The sequence below is a fragment of the Taeniopygia guttata genome, chromosome 2, assembly GCF_048771995.1.
Source record: "Taeniopygia guttata chromosome 2, bTaeGut7.mat, whole genome shotgun sequence".
In the NCBI taxonomy this organism is placed as follows: domain Eukaryota; kingdom Metazoa; phylum Chordata; class Aves; order Passeriformes; family Estrildidae; genus Taeniopygia; species Taeniopygia guttata.
Genome location: NC_133026.1, coordinates 30,439,043 through 30,457,223, shown reverse-complemented (window position 1 = coordinate 30,457,223; position 18,181 = coordinate 30,439,043). Strand labels below are relative to the sequence as shown.

The following is an 18,181-nucleotide window of genomic DNA, read 5'->3' as shown; positions in this document are numbered from 1 at the left end:
CAGTTCAAACAACCGCCACAAATCATTGCTTAAACAAAAACCATGGAACTCCTTTATTCTTGCATTGACTTCTGTGTTTGAATAATTCCAGTAGGAGAATTTATCAGTAATAATATTTATGGAAAAGGACTTCTAAAAATAGTTTCAAAGGCTATTAATTCTAACCCCAAAAGTGTCTTTCCAGACTTTCCACAAAAAAAAAGGAATGTGAGCAATACACAAACCATTGGATGTAGGATACTTAATGTCTTTCAAGTTTTACCTGCCAATAGTGAAGTAACATGAAAGACCAATCAAAATTAATTTTCATAAAATATTCAGTAAAAATTTTAATTATTAATTAAATATTGAATGGCTAGCAGAGTTAGTGATGTTGGTAGTCATCCCCTGATTTAAATGCAGCATCCCCTCTGTAAAAATGATATTCATCTTAAAGTTTGTAAAAAAAAAATTCAATATGTGAGGTCTGTATTGGGAAAGAAATAGCTTTGCATTCAAAATGAGAAGCAGAAAAAAACCAGGCTAAGTCAAGCTGAAGCTTGAATACAACAATATCTCAAGAAGAAATAGCTCTACTTGGTTTCTCTCTTAAACTAACTTTTATGACAGACATCCAGAATTTCAAGGTCTCATAAAGCATATGTTAGACACTGTAAAGGATCTCAAAATGTTAGTGAAACACTGATGTGTGGATCATTGTTAGGGGCAATGGTGGGAGGATAGCATGGATTAGATGTGGATTAGATCTTGTTTTTAGAAAAAACTCATAAATAAAACACTTAGGCCCAGATTCAAGTCTCAGATATGTGGCGTATATCACCAGATGCTTGTAAAAAATGTTACTGCACTTTCAGGCCTAGCCCTAAGTAGTCTATTAATTTAACTTGACATTTGTTTTAGTATTTAATGGGTTAGTGTGTGAAAATGCATATGCAACTGCCTTCTTATGTTTGATCTTGCATTTCCAGGAGTTTGTAGACAAGGAGATACAACAATGTATAGTTGGTTGTAATGCATACAGTTACAGAAAATGCAACTTCTTTGGGCAATATTCAAGCCTTAGTTTTGAAAAGTTACATCATTTACCACTGAATACATTTTTATTCAAACATAACATTTCATCTTTCTGCCTGGATGTAGATGATCTTTATGTTAGAGGCCACTGTGGGACTATACTAGAACCTGGTGTTCATTCAGATAAACAACACATGAACATTTAGACTTAAGAGAACTCTTCTGTCCATCCAGAGGTTAAATTCTGTCAATAAACACATTATACGTTTTTAAAGTGAATTCTTCTTTAATTACAGAATTACTGTCAAATCCATATGTGTGTATGTGATAAATTCCGGGAAGAATGAATAGTAGTAATAGTAGTAGATTGGATATGGTACTATTCCACTATTTACAGTTAACATACCTGTGCATATTTTTCTATATCTATCTATATCTATATCTATATCTATATCTATATCTATATCTATATCTATATCTATATATCTATCTATATCTATATCTATATCTATATCTATATCTATATCTATATCTATCTATATCTATATCTATCTATATCTATATCTATATCTATATCTATATCTATATCTATATCTATATCTATATCTATATCTATATCTATATCTATATCTATATCTATATCTATATCTATATCTATATCATCTATATCTATATCTATATCTATATATCATCATCTATATCATCATCTGTATCATCATCTATATCTAGATCAATGTTTTCTATTTTGGCAAATAAGAATCTTCTTTCCATAATGTTTGCCTTTGGCAACACTCTAGTTTTTAGAAAATGCAGAAAATTAGGTAAGACCCTTAAAGATTTAGCTTTACAGTAGTTCATTAATTTCCCAATAATTTTCTGTGTTCCATATAATGTATATTTGTTTAAAAATTTAATCTGGTTGAGTAACAAGGGGAAACCATCCTTTGTTAAAAAGGGTAAAAAAAATAGTTTGAGACACCAAATTGTATATTTGACGTGTTGTGAGATTACCGCGTCTGAGTTTTTTATCCTTGTCTGCTGCAGTAAAAGCAGCCTGGAACTATTCTAGAACATTTTCTTGTGCCTGCAGTAATGCCAAGGAACTATGTCTCTCAGCTAAACAGTTTGACCTCTCACGAAACATCAGAGCTCTGTGGTAGATGGTACAGGGCCACCTCAGTGCCATAAAAGAACAAGAATTGGATGAATATCTGCCCTGTAATGTTAAGAAATTTTTTTTTTGTGGCAATGGTGTTGATATGATAAATGTGCCATTCTCTCCCTGCCCAGGAGATGCTGATGCACTTCCCAAAGCCGGAGATGGTCTGTGCACCTCAGTAAAGGAAGGCTGGCTGTTTTCTGCTGTGATCAAGATTCACCTTATCACACTTGTTTGGTTTTTTTCCTAAAATCAATGTGCATAAAATTTGAAACTTAGTTGTTTCAAGTCTCCATCAATAAAGGAAATCAAGGCCCTTCAGTCAGTTTTTCTGCTCTTAGGTAGAATGTGTCCTGCTCTACTGATGCATGTGTATTTCTAATGCCAGTACATAAAGCTGGACAAGGGAATCTTCAGAGACCTATAGTTCTGGACTGCAAGTTAATTAAATGTTAGTTAAATGTGAATTAATTCTATCTATTCGCTATTTTTTCTTGAGAGAAACTTCCAGTTCTGGTTCCATTCCCAGTGGCCTTAAATTGCCTTGGGATGGTACCAGGGTGGCCTTATTGATCACATACTTTTGTTGACCTCTGCAGAAAATATCAGTCAACACCGTGTAACTGTGAGTCCTACATAGTCTGCAAAATATGTCAATTAAAGTATAATGTGCCTTTTTTTTTGATTAAATCTTGGTATTTCTTTAGGGGTGGTATAGCTGGCAGTTTTAGGAGGTAAACAAGTCCTTAGTTCCTGGGAGCCTTCTGCAGTGTGCTCCAAAATGGTGTAACTGGCCAATTTAAGTAGGTTAATGAGTCAGGTAAATAATTTAAAGTATTTGATGAATACATTGGTAGCATGGTATATTAATGATTTCACAATGGAAGACTTAATATCGAGTAGATGAACTTATAGGAATTTCAGATTGCTTTCCCAAAACTAGGAAACAGACACACTTTTTGTTGAGATGACTATACCTATTGTGGTACAGCCTGGCATATAGGGAAAAGGCACAAGATAATTCTAATATCTCTGTGGAGGGGATGGTTCATTTCAGTGCCCAAACTATGGGCAGTCTAATTTATTTACTGACACATTTGTGTGCAGGTATAAGGACAGATACCTAAGCAGCCCAGAACCTAAACTTGCTACAAGAAGGCAATACACCGCTAATATTTTCTTGATTTTTAAACTGTTGTACCATGGTAATGGAACCAGTGAGGTACCATTAGCTCTTACAGAAATGAGAGGAATGAAAAGTCATAATATGTAAAGGCTGAAAATTCTTCCTGGGCACAGACTGAGAGAATTGAGGGAAGAATGAGAAGCAGCAAAACCCAATTTGTTTCTTGGATAACGTACTAAACTTGTGTACTAGTAAAATCTTGCCTTTCTTATTGCTTTTCTTCCTGTGTGGTCAGAACAAAAAGCAGCACTGTCAGCTGCCACAGCAAGGAATAGCAGGAAGGAATTTAACATTCAGAAAATACGAATGGTTTGTAAGTTTTGTAAATATGTTGAGAGATTCTATAACTGTAAAATTCTTCTCTTGGTAATTACAGGCCAAATTGTTTTCTGATATGAAAGATCCAAGTCAGTCAAAACAAGACCAGCTAATCTCAGCAGAAGATATTGTTTCTGTTTTACTTCTGTAACAGCAAAATTAGAGGAAATGCAATGGACATTCCATATTATTTACAAGCCATGCTTAGCTATTCAGATGGCTTGATATTTAGCCCAAGAGCCACTCTGCTCAGCTCACTAAACATTAATTTTTTCTGAAATCTGTTTTTTTTGCAGGGCAGCTTTCCCCCCACCAGATCCTCCTCTTGCAATTTAAAGTTCTGACTACGCGTTACAGGTTTGGAGCAGTGTCTTTGGTGGGGAGGATGGGGGGAGAGCAGGGGGGATTGGATAAGTGCCCAATTTTATATGATAAAAGTGAAATTCTCTTCTGTCTGCAGGACAATCCCCAGGGAACAACGTATGAAACCCAAACTTAAATAAAATCATATCCTGTTTGCAAACATCATATTCCCTTTGCTTCTCAGTAATCTGGACCCATAAACCCCAGCACAGCTTGAGAGCCCATTCCTCATCTAAACAAATGCCATAAGCCCCTTTATACTTTTACAACCATGTCAGAAAATAATATTGACTGCCAATAGTGATGTGATGGGAGTTGCCTCCTCTGAGCCATAAAAGAAGCAGTCTGTTATCAATTTCTCTAAATGCATCAAGGGAATTATGGGTCGGTTCAGTTCCAAGTTATAAATGACAATTCAAAAGCCGCAGAAGTGTTTGAAGCTGGGAGCCGATGATGACATTATCATAAAAGCCTGCTCGTCTTTGCTTTTGTGGGGTTTTTTGCCTATCAACTGGACAAAAAAATATGGCTGAGAAATGACTTCAAGATTTCTTCACACAGCAGCAGGTCAAACAGGCAAGAAAACAATCACTATTTTTAGTGACAGACTGAGACAAGGAGATGAAACTTACTCCCATTAAAAGTAGATTTCTGCTTCTCTTATTGTCATTTTCACAGCACAGTGAGAGGAATTGCAATAGATGGATACATACATTGGTCAAATGATCAGTTATAGTTCTAGTGGCTATTTACAGATGAAAAATTGTGGAACAGTCTGACAATTCACAGAGCCAAAATGTAATTTGTGATTACTCTTCCCATTTGGCCACTTCACCTGCAACTACCCACCTCTCCTGGAAAAATTTTCACATTCCAAGACTCTGACCAGCTGCAAGAAACCTTCTCATTTTATTAAAACTGCTGGCCATAGATCTGCTAGTCTTTCTCCAACACAAAGAATTTCATCCCAGCGGTATTAGAATTCTTTAACAACAGTTGGTTCTGGAACAAGGCTAAGCTTGAAAGAAAAAAAAAAATCATAAAAAGCATTATTGCAGGCGGGAGATCCCATACTTCAGTGGATTTTATACTCCTGACCCTGGATAGTCCTCTGATAAAATATTAACCATCACTGAAAGAAAACCTGTTATGGGCAAATTTAGGATGCTAGTTTAGACAATTTTTTTGTCTCTTTGTGAGATATGTTCAGTTTAGCTATACAGATGAAACGGATTTCTGCTCTTAGATAAGAGAGCTAATTAGTCCTTCTCTAGTTCTTTATGAAACTAAAATATTATTTGATTTCTCCTGAAAGAATAACTTATACATAAGCCAATGACTCTGCAATAATCAATCCCCAGCACTACTTAAAAGAAAATTCACATGGATGAAAAGTGTTCACAAAATTAGTAAACTGTAGTTTTACATACTTTTTTTCATTGCTACAAAAGATTTAGTGGAGTGATGGTAAAGGATCAGAAAATGCTAGTTATGGACACAGACTGCCTCTTGTTTGCTTTTCAAAATTCTTGAAACAAACTTTCTTTCACTGTAACTGCAAGTAATGTCCAAAGAGGATCCCTGGTGTTGGCTGCAGTTTTAGAACAGAGATAAGAAAATCAGTAATAGGGTAGAATTCAGGGTACAGAAATTACTTGGACTTTTGTCTGTGAACAATATAATCCCATCAAGTCATCCTGTCTTCAGTATTTAGGAAGTCCTAGCTTCCATTCCTTGATCCAAGAGCAGTTTTTATTCTGTTCAGTAATTCTTTCACATCAAATTTATAAGTTATTTGTGGAACAGGGCCTCAGAACTAGGACTTGGAAGTATTTATAATTGTATGTAATAGGTAGATCATAGCCTTTGGTAAATGGGCTTCATCCTACTTATGGATAAAGCCTTACTTGTCCAGGTCTCTTTCCAACAATGGCATCACTTCAGTGCATGGTGTCGGGGGTCCCCAACCAGAAATAATATTTGATCTCTTGTGTGGTAGCAACATTCACTAAGAAATGGGGTCTCTGATATTAAATCCAACCTGGGAGTGTTCAGAACTGAGCCTAGGTTTTCCATCCCCTGTACGAGTAGTTGAACCACTGATCTATTTAATGCTACAGCTGCATAATAACAGCAAGGTCCCCATATGGTTAGCAAATAATAGGATCAAAGAGCTCTGAAAACCCTCATGCAAAAGGCAATCACAAAGTCTCCTGCAAGAATGCAATTTTTTCTTAAAAAATTTTTAAGAATTTTTTTATTAACACTGTTATATTCTGTAGCAAATAAGTAATAATGCAAGCAAGGAGGAAAAATATACAACAAACATAAAAAATATAAAATTCTTCCATCCCTCCTGAAAATCTTAGCATGAACTACACTTCCTGCTTTACTTTGATTACTGCTTTATAACTTTCATTTAAGTTGAAAGCTACTAAGTATCAATAGTTCTTGCTCATTTCCACCATCATTTCTGAAAGTAAGCTTAAGAATAGTTTACTACATAGTTTGAAGCAGCTCCCTTTCCTGGAGCTCATCTTAACCAATCGACAGCTAAATATTGCTGAAAGCAAGCTCCTAATCTGATTATTTACCTTGAAAAAGGTCATAACCCATTATTTTAAAAGAGCCCCACAGCAAGCCTGACAGTAATCATATATAGAAAGGCAGACCAACTAGAAAATAAATAAATAAAAGATCAATTTCTACAACATGGTCTTTAATCCAATTTCCATGAATTTAAATAAGAAATAAATGAAACAGACTGGGGAAAAAAAAGTGTCTATGAATTTAAGTGCTTAAAACAATGAAGTTGTACTGAGCAATTCTGACTTGTGTTAGCTTTAGAAGGAAACGTATTGTCATTAGTAGAAGGATTTCAAATCACATCTCTGGTCATCTCTTGTCTCAATAATCTGTTTCATAGAAAAGTCTTATCCTTTACCTTTTAAAGAATGCTATAGTCTAGTTTACTGTCCAAGGCCCTCAAATATATTTTTTCAAGAACTTTTACATAATCTTTTTACTCAGAAGCCTGAACATCCTTTCCTTTAAATTTATTAACTTTTTGTTCAACTATCTCTGCATCAGCAGTGTGAAAAACTACCTTTTTTACACACCAGTGTGTGCATATATGTGGGCATACAGTAGTTTACAGAGGTGCATGTGCAAACACATCTACATATCAATGTGTAATGATAGCTGAACTACATATAGAAATGATGCCCAACTTTCCAGATTGACAAGATGCTAGTCACCAACTTCCAAATTTTAAGCAAAATCTTCAGCAAGCTAAGTCCAAGGTGGAGGAGCTGGAACAATTATGATTTCATGATTATTTCTTTTTTGAACTCATAGTCCAGAAATCCAACAAAATTACAAAATATTGAGTGTTAAAATGCTTTTTTTTCCCCTTGATTGTGTTAAAACCTTATAAAATTAGTATTTCTTCTGCCATAAAAACATACTAGTATGGTATGGAATTTATCCTTTGTGAAGAATAAAAGTAAATAAAACTGTATAAGGTAGCAGTGAAAGTTGACCTCTAGAGATTATGCCTTTATGTCTGCTCAGACTTTCAGAGAAGATACTCGGAGAATTCACTGAGAAGCAGTAAAAGGGAAGTAAAATATATATCAGCCATCCAGCCCACTGATATCTAGAATATTACCATTTCACTTTGATATTGATGACATCGGTAAATAATGGAACCAACTGGACCAAAAGCGTGAAATACTTTTGTGTGAAAAACTAATTTATGTGAAAAAATATTTCACATTTAATATTTAATATTGACGTTACCTTCACTACAATTTAATAGGAGCATGGTACAGGTATCAGTAGAAATTCTAGACGGTTTTCACTAATTAACTTTACTCTTTTACCTAGTTTTGCAACATGTTTCTTTCTGCAGATTTTTGTTTACTGTGTCCTAATATGAGCTTGTCTTTCAGGATGAATCCATTTCAAAACAGGGTATAAAAATGCTCACATAATTTATTATTTCAATACCCAAGTTATTGTCTAGCAGCTAGTGAGCCCTTTTCTTGCTAAATGTTAGCGTTGGCAACTTTTTTGTCTTTCAGAGAAGTGTGGAGCCATATTTGCTTTTCAACAGTACACGAAACAGCTCATTGTGCTATAACAATTGTGCCGATGTTATTTTCCTCAAGAAAAGAGCTCATGTGAAAAACCCAAAGTGGGATTACTAGAAATGGGCACATTCACACAAAATTTATTCCTAACTCTTCCATATGCGTCTAGTAATGTGCTGTCTTCCATGTCTTTGAAAACACAGTGCTCATGTTTCATCTCTACATTTTTTATCAGCTTCTGAAGACTTTGAACTGATAGTGCTAAAGAATTAACCAGAGAACCCATATGTTGTGTGCTGTCCCTTTTTTGAAAAAAAAAAAAAAAAAAAACAAAGAAAACAAAAAAAAACTACTTACCCCAAGTCCCCCACAAGGCAATAAGGAAAAGAGTTTTTGAGACACGCTTCCTATATATTAAAGAAAAAAAGAAACAATAAGCATATTTTATCAAAAAATACATTTAAATTCGGGAACAGTATTTCCTTATTCTTTGCTGTAATTCAGGTTTCAGTATTATTATCACTATGAAAATGCCAGATAATAGTACAAAAAATAATCATAATACTTAGAATTCAAATCAGCCATGGGACTTTTAAGGTACTGTTATGCAACCGTGAAAAATCTTAAGACTTAAGATAGTTTCAAAGGAATATAATGATCAAAATTCCACAGAAAATCACTCTGAACTAGGGTGACCAATCATCCTGATATCTGTAGCTGATAAGCAGCTTGACTAAGCTACTCATCTCAGCTTCTTTTCCAGTTAGAGGAATGAGGCAGGCACCTCCATCCAGCCTACATGACTGATGGGATGAATTATGCTTGAGAAGTAACTGTTTCTTTTCACTGACAACAGAGAGAACCACATTAAGTTTACATAAAACTGATAACTAATTTCTTAGCTTTTGTGCTTCAAGAGTTTATCCTTTGAAAATTTCAGCCTTAGTCTTTATATCTGTGTAAAAATTATCTTTTCTTCATTTACATTACATTAATGATTGCATTAATATTTTGAAAATATAACTTGAAATATAATTTTTTTGTATTATGCTGTAAATTAATTTTACTAAATGGAACAAAAACCTAATAGGTTTTAGAATTTAGTTTCTAGCTAATGTACTCTATTCAATAGCTAATATGATAGGATTTACCTCAATGTTTATACTCATATTTTATTAATTTTTTTTTTTTTTTTTTTTTTTGGTACTACTACTAACTCATGGTTTGTCTTGATAATGACAATATCAAAACTGGTAAGGATCTTAGGATTTGATGCAGTTCCTGTCCTGGTGTGTAATCTGATCCTAAGGCAGCTGTGGAAGAGAACATAAGCTTTTCCCCACCATATCACAGAACTGGCTTTGTAACTTTGCCATCTGGAGGAAACATTAGATAGTGAATCATTGGAGTTACCTAGAGGAGTCACCCATTGTTAGGGAAGGGGCGAATGCTGCAGTTACTCATGTTTAGCAGGTGCCAGTGAAATGCATAAAGACAACTCTAAGCCATCATCTTTGAAGTATGAGAGACCAGACTGCAAGGTCTGGGATGAGGAAAGTGCTTTACACTTTGAGTAAAATCCAAGATGCATTTTTACCCGACTAGAAGCCTTTGATCAGTTTGCACAGTGTGCGAGAGAAGCCAAACAAAACCTCCTGTGGAGCTACCAGGGGAAATGCAGGTGCAGCAGCTATGCAGAGTATTCTCATACTGTGAGTCCTAATGGCCCCAGACATGCAAGGAAATGTTGGCTGCAGGAGATTGTCAGAGGTGCAAGTTGGAGTTTCCAGATTTCTTGCTAAGGAGATCCAGGGACCAATTTTTCACTTTTTACTATGGGGAAGATGAAAAAGTATCAAGCAGATAACTAAAAAAATTAGTGCTGTTAAAGTGCCAGAAGACATTAATGGAAACATAAGATGCAATTTGAGATAAAAGAAGGAATTTTTAGATTATTGAATTACTAGACATTTTTTCTTAAATTTCATGGCAGACTTGGGACATAAGAGACAACAGATGAATTCTCATTTATCTGCCTGCAGCCAGGCAAATTGTGCATGGTAAACACTATTAAAAACAATAAACACAAAGTAAAAACTGAAAAGCAGATGGTGAGGAAGTACACTAAATCAATCATAAGATAGTACTAAAACTGGGAAAAACAAGCACGGAAGCCTTTTCAGTACATCGAGAAGCTTGATGGAATACTCGCTTCTTATTGCATGATGGCTTAAAAATAGTAGTTGCCAAACTCTGAAGAACAAGAAAAAGATTGAGATTTCATTAAAAGAACGGTGGAGAAATGTTGGACTAAGTGAAAGTGATACCATCGCTTAGCTAGCCTCGCAAAAAAGGAAAGCTCACAACAGCTTCAGATTTCACAACAGATTTATCATTCAGATAAATGAAAATCAATAGCAAAAAGATACTCTGAAAATGGAGTAAGAATTTCCCATGGTGTTTGAAGTTGATGTCCCAGAAGATATTAGGATACTTTAGGTAAGATAAAAGACAAAGTCTAAATAATAAAATTTTTTTGACTTTGTGCTAGGGCAGAGTTTGTAGTCACCAGTCCTTTAAATTCAGTACAACTGTTTACTGATAGAACTAGAAATGTTCCAAGATTTGTATTCCAGAGTATCAATGCACTAAGGCATAGAAGCTAGTTTGTCAAATTAGGTGCTGAGGCACCCATCACTGACTGAGGTCAGGCCTCTACAGAAGTCAAGGAAGCGGATTGGGAGATTGATGACTGGGGACTGAGAGTCTGATAAACTGAGGAAAAATGATGAGTAAAAGCTCACTTTCAAAAGAAAAAGAATAGCTTCAGACAAGGCAGATGCACTCCTCCAACGAGGAATGGGAAACACACGCGTTTTCTGAAGCATAAGTGGTGAACAAATGGTGCTTTTGTCTTTTTGGATGGGTAGAGGAGTAAAGAAAGGGAGGTTAGGTCCTACTTTTCATTAGGAGGCAAAGCCATCATTTGATGGAATCATTTCTGTAGAAATTGAAATAGAAATATTTTGTGAGACAATGTTGTTATTGATGACTTTTTATAGGAAATATTTCTTTAGATATTTTTCCCTTGGTACATGTATATTGAATTTCTGTAATATACAAAGATGTTAATGTCAGGATTAGTTAGGTTCAACCTCAACTGAAATGGGGACAGCAAAATCAGGACTGCATTTTGGAAAGATGTAAAAGACAATTAGGTGCCTTTATCCAAGAGTCTGGAAGCCCAAATGATTAGAGCTTCCAGCCAGAAAACAGGCACATGCAGAAGCATGTGGGAAGGGTGTTTTATTGACTTTTGTCTTGGTAAAAGGCCATGTGAGATGCAATGAGAAAATATCCTAGAAACGGAGAGAGAAAAGGGCAGTGAGCCAAGGATACACTCAGAATATGTTCTAAGAGTGTAATCTTGATATAAACTTAAAGAGTAAATATTTTGGACTAAAGTGTCTAATAAAAAAGGCAAAACATGTCCTGTAAGAAACTGTGGGCCAAGAAATGATTTTCTGAGATTGGGTAAACAAAGCTTTCTGCATTCTGAGTACATCACAAACACAGTCAGGTCCATTCCTTCTTAACCTTGTACCTGCAGCTGCACACTGCATCCCAGAGGCTGCTCAACCACTGAGGTCAAAAATCGGAACAATATTTTGTATCAATGTATGTTATATTAAATAATGTAAATATGAAAATAAAAGTAATTAAACCCAACAAAATTGAAATTAAATGCTTGACTGTATCAAAAAGGAACAATTTAACAATGTTGATGAAATCAAATAAAAATGTTCCAGATTTAATTGGAAATTTATTTTAATTGGAATTGCAGGAATTTAGAACTTTTTCTTGAAAGCACCTTTTTTAAAGGAGGATTTCCTACTTAGAAATTCAAGCTCCTGAGAATCTATTATACTGTAAATATTTTTCAGTTTTGATGCTGCCTTGACTAAGAAAATGTATAAACCTATATTACATTGTGATCGTAGGACTTTCTGAAGCAACAGTCTGCCTTACAGAAGAAACAGCATAAGTTTCCAAAGCAAAATAATTGCTGTGTATTACTAGAATTGTGGCAACAATTTCTTTTGATGGCTAATGTTATTTTCGTTTGGGTTAGATTTGATGACATTTAGGAAAAGTTCCACATTTTAGAAGAAGTTTTATAAAAATAACTGAGAATTAGAGTGTTGCATCCAGTGTACTGGGACATAAAGGGAAGGATTTCATTCAAGGATTTTCGTGCACTAGATTTTGTGTGCTTCTGACAAGTAGACTTGCTTCATGCTACACTAATGGAAGAGCTCATTTTAACCCTACTTGTGTGTTACAAAAGATATACACTGAGCATTGTCTGTGCATGAAGATATTTTACGTGGAAAAACCTGTCACTTTTATGTATTCTGTACAACCATAGGTGCATTTCATATGTTAATGTATTTTCCCCTTGTTGTTCAGAAAGATACCATATCCTACATAATGAGAAGGCATTAAAATAAAGTTCACTTATTAGCAAAACTTAGGCACAGTATCTGCAGACAGGGCTGAAATAGTTGAAATAAAACAAATGAGAACAGCAAACAAACAATTCTGACAAGCAAGTGTAAGCTAAATTCCTAATTTCAAATCAAAGAATACAAGGAGGTAGAAAACCAACTGTGTTCAAATTTGCCACTGTCCTCCAATGGAGAACAAGTTACAGTAAAAGGTTAACACTGATGGTTTTTGAAGCAAATGAGGAGAAACTCATATCACTGCTTTCCAGCCAGTGTATTTTGCTAATCTATATTTGGCTTCCATTGTAACATTCTCCTTGCACATAGCAATGCATTTGGAAAAAGTGAATTTTTGTCACACTGCTTGCCAAGTGTTTTAAACTGACACCAGCTATGACTAATGACAGTGCTGGAATGTGCTGTTCTCAGTAGAATAGAGAGGCCTGTACAGACCTAGGAGTTTCCTGGGGTCCAGCTTCTGTCTGTTCAGTGGGCTGGTGCCATACAGCAGTGAATGATGTTCAGAGTGAACCAGCTGTATTTCCTCCAGACTGGCTTTTCGACCTCGAATTCGCTGAAAGAAAACAGCAGAGGCCTACAATATTCCACTGACAATATTTAGGGAGAAAAAAAAAAAAAGTAAAGGTCCGAAATAACATTTACTATGATTAATAATGGGTTGAAATTGCGTCATGCAGGAATGTGACACTGATTTGTTTATTAAAGTAATGCTATATGAAAAACAAATGCGTGTGTGCTTTATCACAAAATGCTTCACTTTAGCCTTAGGAGAGTTAGTTTAATACAGAGTTTCACATAAAAGAAGAAGAAAATATTCTGACTCTTTTCTACAGAATATATTAAGAGATACAAACAAAAAGATGAAATATGTTTTAAGTAAGAAATCTGGCTAGAAAAAAACCTCTGATTTAGAGAGCAAAATATTATTCACACCTGTAAGCTGCAGATGTGTTTGGAATGAGGATTAATGTTTTTTGCATCATTACTATTACTTGTGATTTATGCTGCTAGGAGGAACATGATCACAGTGAGGAGAGACAGGGAGAAAAAGAAAATTAAACTTTAAATACTTTAGTAACATATTTGTGTATGTTTTTAAATTTTTACTGTGTGATAATATCAATATACACACGTGTGATCATGTGTGATTAATATTTTTGCTGTTACACATGATGACTCACTCACTTTCTTATATTTTTGTAAGTGAAGTTTCTCTTTTTAACTGGGTCTCCAGCCTGTACTTGCCCCAAAGCAAGATGTAAAAAATCTGGGACGTCTTTCTACAAATCAGTTTAGGAAGGAAGAAAGATAGGAAAAAAAAAAAAAAACTAACACTTTCTTATTTGGCATATTTGTTCCTTTTGCATATTTGGAGTTACAGTTTATCATAAAAGTATTTATTTCTCTGCTTGTGATAGTGCTGTACAGCCTTTGCAGATACAGAAAAATAAATCAGATTTTGTTCAGGATTGGGCATAATAAACATCACTGTCAACAAAGTTCTGGACCCAAGATCATCTTTCTTTTTGATATTGGATAAAGTGAAGAGAAAACATCTTAATTTTAAGGTTTTGGGCCCTATTTGTATACTTGGTCCTCTGAACACTGAGGGGCAGCTCTCTCAGAGCTTAGACTGCATCTGACTCTCAAGGTCTACAGATACACAGTTACAGCAGTTATCTAAATAAATTATCCTATTTTCAACTAGAATGATTTACCTGTTGCAGAAATGCATTTAATTCTAGTTTTCTTGCAAATTAAATTCTTATTTTATCCTACACCTTTTCATAGACCTTGGAAAGCACCAACCTCTGCACTAAGAGAGGAAAGCAATATTATGAATATTAAAGAGAATGTGCTCTACAGAAAAGAGGAGATGCCTGGGGTCAGAAGAACCATGCACAATTTATATTGAGTTAAGCAGTGAGAATTTTTTCTGACTAATCAGGAAAAATATCCTTTAAGTTAGAGCTAGATGACTGTGGAACAAGCTCCCCCTCAGGGAAATGGTGGAAGCCCTATTTCTCGCAGTGTTTAAAACTTGACTAGACACAGCAGTGGAAAGAACATTTTAGGGAATGATCCAAGAACTAAATGATTTAATAAACCCTTTTTCATCTGTAATTTCTTCAAGCCTCTCCCAATCTCACATGAGAATTTGTAGCAGTGCACTCATGTCCTTTTAACACACAGTTGCACAATCAAAATCAGCACATTATGTTACTTCATGGAGTCAGTAAACTCTATAATGGTTCTTCTGGGTCAGATAAAATATTTTTCTTCACAAGTGAGGTGACTGGTAACATTTATTCCTTCATCCATTCTCATTAAGGTCCATGTTTCTAACAAGCTGCTTTAAAATGGATATACCCAATTCTCCACAGCAAAACTGGGAAGGGAGTCTGGCTTCTAAGACAGATGAAATAAATGTGTAAGAAAAGTAAAAAGGAATTTTATGAAGGTCACGCCAAAGGACCTTGAGCAAAATAGTCACTCTCTGATCACAGATTTTCTACAAGGTATACAAAAACTCTCAGACATGTTTAAGACAGTTAATTGTCTGACTTTTTTTTAAGTGTTGTTAAATGGAATGCCATATCCCTTTAACTATAAAAAAACCACACAGCTAGCCATTATTTTTACAATGGGGTGCTCTGTGATATCTGGTCTGGAAGTGGTCTCCCAAAATGTTTTGCCAACAACATATCTCCTACCCAATATCACCAGTCAAATTCTCTAGGGTGGGAAAAGGTTATGCAGAAACAAGTTTGGTGCAGAAATCATGTAGTAATGAGGAGGACACCCCATTCCAGGCAGCTCCCCACAGTGAGGTCCTTGGAGTGCTGGCATCAGCTGGGCTGGCAGAGCCCAGAGCTGCTCTTTCTCCTTGGCTTCTCCAGCTCTCAGCAAGGACATTTACACTGTAGACGGCAGGAGAAAAGGGAAGGATCAGCATTGCACATGTCTGTGCTGTTTCTGCATTCTCATCTCCTCATTTCATATTCCTTTCACCCCATCCTTGCAATATCTCTGCATATCAATCTCAACTAACTAAAGCTCTGCGCAGAGGAAAAAAAGTGCATTAAAAATTGCCTGTAATAATTTCTAAGAATATTTCTCACACAATGATGTCAGGATTTAGCAGATCCAAATCTCTGGGCTCTGCCAGCTCAGCTGATGGCTGTACTCCAAAAGGACCTCACTGTGGGGAGCTGCCTGGAATGGGGTGTCCTCCTCATTACTACATGATTTCTGCACCAAACTTTTTTCTGCATAACCTGTTCTACCCTAAAGAATTAGACTGGAGTATTAGCTTATGTGCTAAGTCTGTTGCCAATCTCTCATGTAACTTCAGTTATGCAAAGTGATCACTTCGGCTCTCATTAGCATGAATTATCAGACAACAGAACATATGCATTTGCATAACTTTACATCTACACTTTTAGCCATGTCTTTTTTTTTTTTTTTTGGAAGTGTCTTTCTTAATTTTCATTGACCGTGGTAGTATCAAAAGTATAAAATGTAGCAGAAAATTGGCATAAGCCCAACAAAAAAAGGAGAAATAGCATGGGAAAACAGATGAGTAGTATTTCTTTCATGACAGAGAATTTGAACAATACATCCACCCATTTACTACATCCTTGGTAGAAGTCAAGTCATCCTTTTCTAATGGGTATGACAATATGTGTGTTGTCTTTGTCCTCTGACATAGGTAATTCCCTCATCAACAGAAACATTTATATATCATGGAAGAGTGAAATACTTGCACCTGAGTGCTTTGAAAAATCAGTCTAGAACTAGAAATCCATTGTTCCCACAATCAGAAAATGTTTTCACCTTTCACAGAATTTAACAAAATCTGGTCCTCTTTTTAAAAGAGGACATTAAATTTTCACACAGTCAGCCTCTATTAACCTAAAGATTTTGGTAAGACTATCAGCAGAGTAAACTCATGCACAGGTAGAGATTCAAAAGCAAAAAAGTGATGCTGGCTGTTTCTCTCTGCTAAACTAACATGAATTGTTACACAGATTAAGGGTATTTCTCACTCGGGTCTCCTAGTGTAATGTGTCTATTGCCTGTATTGAAGCTTTTCGTATGAAATTCCCTTAGGCTATCAAGCTTGTAAACAAGGTATTCAGATCTTTTCCTGCCTTCCTGAGATTTTTTATGGATCTTAAATTTTCTCTTGTTTTCTAAATTATGCACAAATAACGTGTCTTGTGCCAGTCAGTATACTCACATCGCTTGCTTTCTGTACCATGTGGGAATTTCAATCACACCTCTGACACACATGCATCCACAGAGATGCATTTATTCTCTTCACATATTTTGGTCATCTAGTGCCTAATACTCTTAAGATTTAGAGTGATTTATAACATGTTAAACACTCTAAATATTTTTGTTCTTTAGAAAATACTAACTTTTCCTGCATTATTTTATCTTTAGTGGCAAATTGACATTCAAAGACTGGAATTTTTCAAATGTTTCAGTTTATGTAATCTGGCAGACTCAGCTTTAAATTCTTTCCTTCTTTCTCCGTCAGTCTTTGAGATGTGGACAACAGGAGAGAAAAATGCCTCCCTAATCCAGAAAACTGCCATAATCCAGAACAGATTATAGTCTGAAAAGAAAAGTGTTGCTTTTCTTTTCACATAGGACCACAGTCCCTATGGGAAGTAAAGGTGGGGCCACAAAGCAGAACCATGGCTACATTTTGTTTTCTCTTCTGAAAGTGTGCTGATCACTGTCACCTAATGTCAGTGATGTGTGCATAATTTACAGCCCCCCAAGGAGTTATTTGAATACTTCCTCTCCCTAGAACAAGTGGAAAGTAGACAACCTTACCAAAACATAATTCAGTCCTTTTATTGTCCCAAAGGTAGGGCAGCTAGGCATTGCTCTTTACCAAGGGAAAATTGTAAAAAAAAACATCATGGAGGTTTTCATACCCATCTTTGCATCTTTTAGCTGCACCTGTCTGCATGTGGTAACAGTCTATTCTACATCTGTCAGCCTTTAACAAACACCAAACAGGCATTTCAACAAGCATACATAAAACTTTGAAACTAATGTAAAAATACTGTGTATTATTTTTTTCCAATACATACATACCAGAACTATAAAAAAGTTCACTCTGGATGTGTGTGTGGATGTGGATGTGGATGTGTGTGAATTACTCCATTCTCCTGCCCTGAACTCAGTTAGGGGCTGGTCTCTCAAATCTGGCTCTCTGTGACTGGCGGTGGTTTAAATGTATTTTTCCCTTTGTCTTGAGGAATCCAGTGGAGGAATTAATCCATCTGTTTGGAAGTAGGATATGATTTAAAAAATAATCTGACAGCTAAAACTAATTTTTTGGTTTAGCAAAAGTCCTCCAAACTGTTGTTTGAATAATTTTAGAGCACAAGTATGTATGGCTAGAAAGACAAAATACAGCCTGGAAAAGCAAGTCCTCCTGGCTGTGTCTGGAACAGTAAACTAAGCAGTGCCAGGAAACATTCCCAGGCAGAGTAAA

At 35.5% G+C, this 18,181-nt stretch overlaps 1 protein-coding gene across 15 annotated transcripts in view; it reads right to left on the bottom strand.

Annotated features, from left to right (window-relative positions):
- Positions 1 to 18,181, bottom strand: part of HDAC9 (histone deacetylase 9) — a 458,175-nt gene that overhangs the window by 118,987 nt on the left and 321,007 nt on the right. For all 15 annotated transcript variants that reach the window (XM_032746695.3, XM_032746699.3, XM_032746701.3 and 12 more), the window contains 2 exons: positions 13,096 to 13,216; positions 8,492 to 8,541 (listed from right to left, as the gene is read on the bottom strand). In XM_032746695.3, coding sequence (XP_032602586.1) covers positions 8,492 to 8,541; positions 13,096 to 13,216 — 171 coding nt within the window. The remainder of the gene's footprint in view (positions 1 to 8,491; positions 8,542 to 13,095; positions 13,217 to 18,181) is intronic.